This window comes from Triticum dicoccoides, chromosome 4A (genome assembly GCF_002162155.2).
Source record: "Triticum dicoccoides isolate Atlit2015 ecotype Zavitan chromosome 4A, WEW_v2.0, whole genome shotgun sequence".
NCBI lineage: Eukaryota > Viridiplantae > Streptophyta > Magnoliopsida > Poales > Poaceae > Triticum > Triticum dicoccoides.
Window position 1 is genome coordinate 610,711,029 of NC_041386.1, and position 9,688 is coordinate 610,720,716.

Genomic DNA, 9,688 nt, shown 5'->3' on the forward strand with positions numbered 1-9,688 from the left:
AATATATCTTAATGCTATGGTTGAGTTTTACCCTAATGAACATTAGCAGTTGCGGATGCTTGCTAATAGTTCCAATCATAAGTACATAGAATTCTAAGTCAGGGATGACATGCTAGCAGTGGCCTCTCCCACATAATACTTGCTATCGGTCTAGTAAAGTAGTCAATTGCTTAGGGGCAATTTCACAACTCCTACCACCACTTTTCCACACTCGCTATATTTACTTTATTGTTTCTTTATCTAAACAGCCCCTACTTTTTATTTACATACTCTTTATTATCTTGCAAACCTATCCAACAACACTTACAAAGTACTTCCAGTTTCATACTTGTTTTAGGTAAAGCGAACGTCAAGTGTGCGTAGAGTTGTATCGGTGGTCGATAGAACTTGAGGGAATATTTGTTCTACCTTTAGCTCCTCATTGGGTTCGACACTCTTACTTATCGAAAACTGTTGCGATCCCCTATATTTGTGGGTTATCAGTTACACACACATAAAGTATGTTCTGGATAGAGCTATGTTGGGCTTCAGCATGTGGGGTGGCTACATCCAATGCAAAAAAACAAATAAGGTCGGGCTTTGTTTCGGCCACAAGACTGACTTCTGTTGCATCCAGCAACCGGCAAGAAGTGAGAATGATGGATTCTACGTGCAATCACTTTGCATGAAATCTACATCCGATACCCATATCCAGAGATGGGCCAAAGCCTTTGGAGTCGTGCCAGATAATGAACTTCGAAATGATCTCTACCGGATCCAGCAGGAAATTGTGTCCATCATCATGAAAGATGTCCTCAAAGAGAATGGGATGTTCTACGATGGCCCAATATCGCGAGCTGACGTCCGAACCCGCATTGCCCTACATCGTCAGGACATGACGCCTTTCACTAAGCTTGGGTCTACCCTTCCGGATATGGACAGATGGGAAGACTGCACATCTTAAAAACAATTTGTCTGTTTAGTTACTTGTTACTTTTTGTACGACGAAACTTCAAATCTCTCAGTACGACGAAACTATTAGATGTATGGTGCCGCGCTCTAGTTAATTACTTTTAGTACGATGAAATTTGTTAACTATGTTTACTATATATGTTGCTTCTATTTCATAACTGTTTCGTTGAATTCGCTTCATGATATATATATATATATATATATATATATATATATATATATATATATATATATCTGTGTGTGTGTGTGTGCATCTCTAACAGATATATAGATCAACGATGGCGAGGAAGTGGTATGTCGTGTATGTAGGGCATGTTCTCGGTGTGTATGATGAGTGGCCAAAGTGTCAGGCCCAAGTCTCTGGCTTCTCCTGTGGAAGCCAGAAAGGGTTTGATAACAGAGCGGAAGCCGAAGCTAGTTACTTGAGATTCATAGCACAACAGGGGATTCAAAACCAGCACCGCTGCAAAAACTACTACATAATACCGCTTTTGATCATCGTGATCGCTCTTATCTCGTATGTCATTGTTTAGGTAGATGATGAAACATGTGTCTACGGTGACAATGTAAGAGACATGTGATCTTTAACTTGTATCGCTATTTCGAGATGATGATGAGATCGACATCATTTGTGTTGAGACTATGTTGATATGATGAGACTATGTTGTACCACTTCGATGATGATGATGAGACATTCCTTTTTCATGGTCTCGACGCAAGCCATCTTCATTGCTAGCCCACCGTCCTCTCCAGCCTGCACAAGATCTGCCGCGGCTGTGGCATCCTCGTCAGCCATACTCTTGCGGTACTCACGGGCCGAGTGGCCCTTGATGCTGCAATATCGGCACTTGTCTCGGTCGTCATTGGCGGCACCTCATCCGGCTCCGCACTGGGTGCGACCACCGCCTCTGCCGGTGTCGCCTCCGTTGCTCGGGGCACCTCCACCACGTCCTTGACGCTTCCTCGCCTCCCACTTCTTCGAGAATAGGAGTTGTCCGCCGCCGAAGCTCTCGCGGCCATCGTCAAGGCGGTCCTCCACCACCCGCAACCGGCCCATGAGCTCCTCGATGGAGAGCTTGCTTAGGTCAAGCAAAGTTTCGATGGAGACCGCTACCTGAGCGAAGCGAGGTGGCATGATGCGGAGAAATTTCCACATGACTCTCACGTCGTCCATGGTATCGCCGAGCACTCGGAGCTGCGACGCAAGGCTGGAGAGCCGCATGGCGAAGTCATCGACGAGCTCGCCCTCCTTGAAGGTGATGTTCTTGAAGTCCGCCCGCAGCTTCTGAGCGTTCGCCTCGCGCACACGGTTGTTGTCGAGGCGCTGGGTACAGATGGCTTCCCGCGCCTCCTTGGCGCTTGCCTTCGCCGCGAGCATGTCATGCATCTCCGGCGGTGTGGCGCGCATAAGCGCCACCACGGTTTTCCTATCTTCCTTTCTCTCGATCAGGTCGTCCTCTATGGGAACCCAAAGGCTCGCCGCATGGAGGTTGGACTCCATGATCAATGCCCACTCGTTGTAGTTTGAGCGCGTGAGCATCGGGAAGGTGATGGGCATGCCTGATACGTCCATTTTGCATCATGCTTTTATATCGATATTTATTGCATTATGGGCTGTTATTACACCTTATGTCACAATATTTATGCCTATTCTCTCTTATTTTACAAGGTTCACACGAAGAGGGAGAATGCTGGCAGCTGGAATTCTGTGCTGGAAAAGGAGCAAATATTAGAGACCTATTCTGCACAACTCCAAAAGTCCTGAAACTCCACGGGAGTCATTTTTAGAATATATAAAAATATTGGGCGAAGGAAACACCAGAGGGGGGCCACCCACCATCCATGAGGGTGGGGGCGCGCCCTACCCCCTGGGCGCGCCCCCTGTCTCGTGGGCCCCCTGGCAGGCCTCCGGTGCACATCTTTGGCTATATGAAGTCTTTTGCCCTGGAAAAAATCATAAGCAAGCTCTCGGGATGAAACTCCGCCGCCATGAGGCGGAACCTTGGCGGAACCAATCTAGGGCTCCGGTGGAGTTGTTCTGCCGGGGGAGCATCCCTCCAGGAGGGGGAAATCATCACCATCGTCATCACCATCAATCCTCTCATCGAGAGGGGGTCAATCTCCATCAACATCTTCACCAGCACCATCTCATCTCAAACCCTAGTTCATCTCTTGTATCCAATCTTTGTCCCAAAACCTCAGACTGGTACCTGTGGGTTGCTAGTAGTGTTGATTACTCCTTGTAGTTGATGCTAGTTGGTTTACTTGGTGGAAGATCATATGATCAGATCCTTTATGCGAATTAATACCCCTCTGATTATGAACATGAATATGATTTCTGAGTAGTTACGTTTGTTCCTGATGACATGGGAGAAGTCTTGCTATAAGTAGTCATGTGAATTTGGTATCCGTTCGATATTTTGATGAGATGTATGTTGTCTTTCCTCTAGTGGTGTCATGTGAACGTCGACTACATGACACTTCACCATTGTTTAGGCCTAGGGGAAGGCATTGGGAAGTAATAAGTAGATGATGGGTTGCTAGAGTGACAGAAGCTTAAACCCTAGTTTATGCGTTGTTTCGTAAGAGGCTGATTTGAATCCATATGTTTCATGCTATGGTTAGGTTTACCTTAATACTTCTTTTGTAGTTGCGGATGCTTGCAAGAGGGGTTAATCATAAGTGGGATGCTTGTCCAAGTAAAGGCAGTACCCAAGCACCGGTCCACCCACATATCAAATTATCAAATTACCGAACGCGAATCATATGAGCGTGATGAAAACTAGCTTGACGATAATTCCCATGTGTCCTCGGGAGTGCTTTCCTTTATATAAGAGTTTGTCCAGGCTTGTCCTTTGCTACAAAAAGGATTGGGCCATTTTGCTGCACCTTATTTACTTTTATTACTTGTTACCCGTTATCAATTACCTTATCACAAAACTATCTGTTACCGATAATTTCAGTGCTTATAGAGAATACCTTACTGAAAACTGCTTATCATTACCTTCTGCTCCTCGTTGGGTTGGACACTCTTACTTATCGAAAGGACTACGATAGATCCCCTATACTTGTGGGTCATCAAGACTCTTTTCTGGTGCCGTTGCCGGGGAGTGAAGCGCCTTTGATAGGTGGAATTTGGTAAGGAAAGATTTATATAGTTTGCTGAAATTTACTGTCATCTGTTACTACGGAAAGTAATCCTTTGAGGGGCTTGTTCGGGGTATTTTCACCCCGACCAGTAAAGCAAAGAGTTGCTCCTCAACCTAATGAACCTACTGAAAATGTGAATCATGATACCTGATAAACAGGAGATCCAACTGTCAGTGTATTTATCCGTCAAACTATACAAATTAATCTCGACTTTGATCCAGAAAATTTCCCAAACCCTGAAAAAACAGCAAAGTAGCTCAGCTTAATGACCCAAACATACAACTAATGGGAATACTATAATGTAGAGATTAGCGACGATAGGAATAAATAGTCCAAATAATAGCTGACCAACTCAAAAATTATGGCTGAGAGATGTTCATCTGAATTCTAAATGTGTTGTGCTCTGAAAACAGTACAAAGGTTTAATCACCCTATTATTACTTGCCGTTTCTAAACCATTTTTTTCTGAAAACAATTCTGTACAAGTGAAGTTGTAAAATTGTGAAGCTACCGAGATGACACTAAGATTAACATATTGCTGCCATTCCTGACTTAAAGCTTTTACTCAAACTGCTGCTACGTATGAAAACTCTATATTAGCTTCTCGACTTTTTGAGGACATACATACATTGAGAATAGTGACTAAACCACCGCATGTTAATACAGTGGAAACTGAAGTTGTAGCTCCAAACACGGAAGATAAAATTTAGGAAATTTCAACTTGGAGAATGAAAATATATGCTTGCAATTAGATGATATATAGCATTTTCTTTAAGTGCCGATGGTGCTTCATACTAACAAACTTGAAACATTCAGAGAAGTGAAACATTTGGAAAGGCGGTGGTTGCGCCGCTGATGCCTTTATTGCAGAGAGGAACTGAACATGGAGCCCGATCCGCACCCAGCCATCTCCCATCACATTTTCCCTCCTTTGCTCTCCACACAATGCATGCCAGCAGCGTACAACACTTGCCACAAGGGCCCGGAGAGGATCTGAATGTTGAAGTTGTATGCTGCATTTCATGGTTTGAAATGTAACTGTGCACTCCAAAAGGGTTATGCAGTAGATTATCCATAGACTAAATTTGATTAGCTGAGCAATTCTATGCAATAGTACATAATATGTCAGTAGTAAGGAATGATCAGTTCTCCTGAGATAACACATAATACATCCAGTAACAAGTGACAAGAGTGAGCTTTCAACTTGCTTCTTCAACAGCATTGCCCTACGTGTCTTCAATAATCAAATATTGATTATTAAGAAGGCCACCAGATAATCTCTCGCACAAAAAGAAGACCTGGATTAAAAGGGAAGTCAATTTTTGATTTCAAGAAATAGAGACACATGGAAGGTAGATTACTAGTAATAAGCAGCAAGACTGCAAGACGACACCTAGAGGCCCTGGATAAAAAGTTGATGTCAATTCTCCAGTTCAAGAAAATAGATACATGGGGCAGCTAAGTTAGCATATGTTACATACACACCAACAAAATGACTTGGTAATTTTGGTATTGACGTGCACAATAATCCCTTCTTTCCAAAAGGTTATCGACACAAACATAGATTTCACGCAACTATGTAACAACCAAAGATTCTTGATTTGAATTCTACATGCATCAACAAATAGCTTACCGAAAAAGGCATCTTGGCCCGCTTTATAAATAAAGGCACAACCACAATAAACCACACCACAAACGGAGGTCCAGTGGTAACATAAAGGTTCGGAAATTACATTGAAATAAAGTACTTGCTGGGGGCAACAGCAAAACAAGCTGACAAAACCCTAAAGTTGATACATATTGCAGCTCATAGTGGATCCAGTTCATACATACTGCAGCTCATGAGGATACAAACACCTAGGACATTAAAAAGCATCAGCGGACTCATCAACGTTTCCTAAATTTAAGCTTTTACTCAAACAGTTGCATACTTATGTAGAATATGAACTGCCGCTACCTACGAAACTGTACATTAGCTCCTCTACTTTTTGAGGACATACATAGTAGAGTGGAAACTAAAGTTGTAGCTCCAAACACGGAAGATAACAATTAGGAAATTTCAGTGCTTTCAATTGCATGATTACTGCATTTTCTTTAAGTGCCGACGGTCTTTTACAGTAACAAAGTACTAACATTCAGAGAAGTGACAACATATGGAAAGGTGGTGGTTGCATCGCTGATACCTTTGTTGCAGAGTGGATCTGAACATCGAGCCCGATCCACACCCAGCCATCTCCATCACATTTTCCCTCCTTTGCTCTCCACACAATGCATGCCAGCAGCACACAGCACTTGCCACGAGGGCCTGGAGAGGATCGGAATGTTGAAGTTGTATGCTGCATTCCATGGTTTAAAATGTTACCGGGGACTCCAAAAGGGTTACATAGTAAATTATCCACATACTAATTCGATATCTGAGCAATTCTATGCAGTGGTACATAATTCATTGGCGGTAAGGAATGATCAGTTGTCCTGCGATGGATCATAATACACGCAGTAACAAGTGACAAGAGTGAGCTTTCAACTCGCTTCTACAACAGCATTGCCCACATAATTCCTGGTGCTGTACTTTCCAATATAGATTAATGAAGACAAATTACCGATTGCGCAATCATTTAATTAAATAGTAGAGATCCAAGCTCTTCTACAAATTAGGTGCAACTTGCAAGTCAACACAGAGGACAATTTGCTAGGCAGAGCAAAAAAGAAACAGGAAACACATGTGGATTATCAAATATTTATTATTAATAAGGCCACCATATAATCTCTCAGACTAAAAGAAGACCTAGATAAAAACCGGCAAAGCCAACTCTTGAGTTCAAGAAATAGAGAAACCAGGAAGGTAGATTACCAGTAATAAATAACAAGAAGACACCTAGAGGCCCAGGATAAAAACGCGAAGTCAATTCTCCAGTTCAAGAAAATAGATACATAGGGCAGATTAATTAGCACATATTACAAACACATAGGAAAATGACTTGGTAATTTCGGCATTGACGCGCACAACAATCCCTTCTTTCCAAAAGGGTATTGACACAAACGTAAACATCATGGAACCATGTAATAACCAAAGATTCTTGATTTATATTTTACATGCATCAACAAAGAAGCTTACCAAAAAAGTTATCTTGCCCCACTTTATAAATAAAGCTGCAACCATCATTATTAATAAGGCCACCAGATAATCTCTCGCAAAAAAAATAAGACCTGGATAAAAAGGGAACGTCAATTCTTGAGTTCAAGAAATAGAGACACCAGGAAGGTAGATTACCAGTAATAAGTAGCAAGACGACACCTAGAGGCTCAGGATAAAAAACCGAAGTCAATTCTCCGGTTCAAGAAAACAGATACATGGGGCAGATTAGTTAGCACATAGTACAAACACACACCAAAATGACTTGGTAATTTTGGCATTGATGCACACAATAAGCCCAACATAGATTTCATGCAACTATGTAACAACCAAAGATTCTCGATTTGAGTTTTACATGCATCAACAAAGAAGCTTACCAAAAAAGACATCTTGCCCTGTTTTACAAATGAAGCCACAACCACGATACAACCACACCGCAAACGGAAGTCCACAAGTAACATAAAGGTTCGAAAGTACAACGAAATAAAGTACTTGCTGGAGGCAACAGCAAAACAAGCCGACAAAACCCTTCAATTCATACATACTGCAGCTCATAGTGGACCTAATTCATACATACTGCAGCTCATGAGGATACAAACATCCAGGACATTGAAATGCATCAGCGGACTCATCAGACTTCAGGTGAAAGGCCAACCGTTCACAACATAACCATGTAGCGATGGAAAGAAGTCATGCGGAACAAGACTTTGCTTGAGCTGCAGTTGAGTAGGTTGGACACCTGTGTGATTGAAAGTGGCGACCAACTTGCCATCCATGTCAACCTGAACTAGCCAGTTGGGAAATTTGACCAGGACAAGCAACTCACCATCCCCAGGCACGACCACCGTTTCCCAAGAGTCATCGTCATCGCGTTTTCCACACGACGCCATAATCTCTGCAAGCGGCAGTTCAATGTGGCACTTGAAGGTCCAGACCTCGCTTGCATAGTCCTGCAACACCCAGATATCAATGCTTGTCGCTTTGTCGTTAAAGCTAGACATGCCGAGCATGCCATCCATCTCAAATAGCCCATCACAGGTGGTACCACGAACAACCGGGACGCGCATCTGTCGGAACGTCTCGGCTGTGGTGTCAAATACGATTATCATGTTGCTTTCGCCCTCGTGCTGCTGCACCCTGTACCAGTGCAGCCCGCCACGGAATAGCACAGACTTGGTGCCGAATATCACTTCTTTATGCACTTCCCCCGGCCTGACAATGCTTCTCGGCGGTTGGATGGAGCCCATCGATAAAACATAGCAGCCAGCTTCCCTCCCAGCTGCCAGACACGGGTACATCAGTACCCTGTATTCGCCGGTTGGGGGGTGACGGTACATCCCCAAGAACGTGAAGTCCATAGGCACCATGAGGCGGGCATACTGACGGGTCGCTGAGTTGCAGATACCCAAGGACTTGCGGCGCCACCAGTCGAAGACAACGAGGCCGTCAAAGGAGGCCACCAGATCTTTGAATTCGGAGGCTCGGCCAAGTAGCGCGACGGGCTGGAGCTTGTCGGCGGCGGCCCGGTGGTCGAAGGGGATGATGTCTATGTCGCCACCGACCTTGTAGTGGCCGTAGTGGGGAAGGTTGCAGACGTAGAGGAGGGGGCGGGTGGGCTGGCGGGCGTGGTTGGCGATGAGGAAGTCGCGGGCGGAGGTGGCTGTGCGCCAGGCGCGGCAGACGGCACGGCAGCGGAGGAGCGATTTGGGGGGCAGGCGGACGAGGATGTCCCAGATGAGGATCTCATCCGGGATGCCACCATGAGGAGGCGTCGGCCCTCCCCTTGCTGCCTCCGCCATGGCCGCCGGCGTGAAGCTAGACCTGCATCTCGATCTGTCGCAGGGGTAGAGTGGACAAGTAGAGACGTGTGGGGAAAAGTGGTAGGTAGTGACGGCGGAGGGTTTCGTGGTCGTGGTCGTGGGGATAGGAATAATATGTGCCTTTTTGTTCTTTTCTTTTTTTAACAGGTATTAGGCGCCGAAGGCGTCCAATTTCATTCAGCCCAAAACCAGCGTACAGCCCCTAAAAAACATGTTGTACAAAGTCCTGGAGATTTAGATGGGAAAGAAGAGAGATTACAAGGCAACGCATGTGTGTTCTGTGAGCTGAACCATGCAACTACCTCATGAGCAACATTACGAGCAATACCATTGATCTTCCTAGATATGTGATACACCTGCATGTGGACATGTTTTGTTGACCCGAAGAGATCACAAGAGTGGTTCTAATAGTCCAAGGAATAGAATCAGCTGAAATAGGTTCTCCAAAACAAAAATCAACCATAAAAAAAAAATTCCAATTCTTGATTGGCCCTCCCCTTCCCCTCGCGTCGCCCTCCTGAGGGCGACTCGAGGGTTCCCTCCCACGGCCGCCGCTAACCCCCCTTCTCGGACCTCCCCTCCTCACCGTCGCCGGAGGCAGTCGCCGGGCTCCCCACGCGGCCGCTGAAGAGGG

At 44.9% G+C, this 9,688-nt stretch overlaps 1 protein-coding gene across 1 annotated transcript; it reads right to left on the reverse strand.

Moving 5' to 3' along the window:
* Positions 1-7,601: 7,601 nt before the first annotated feature.
* LOC119283804 (putative F-box protein At3g52320) lies at positions 7,602-9,033 on the reverse strand. The gene has a single exon (XM_037563205.1). The coding sequence runs from the start codon at positions 9,031-9,033 to the stop codon at positions 7,873-7,875; it is 1,161 nt and encodes a 386-aa protein (XP_037419102.1). The 3' UTR covers positions 7,602-7,872.
* Positions 9,034-9,688: the final 655 nt, after the last annotated feature.

What these genes read in the sequence shown, in the direction of transcription:
- LOC119283804 (XM_037563205.1), bottom strand. Translation starts at nt 9,033, where the DNA reads ATGGCGGAGGCAGCAAGGGGAGGGCCGACGCCTCCTCATGGTGGCATC.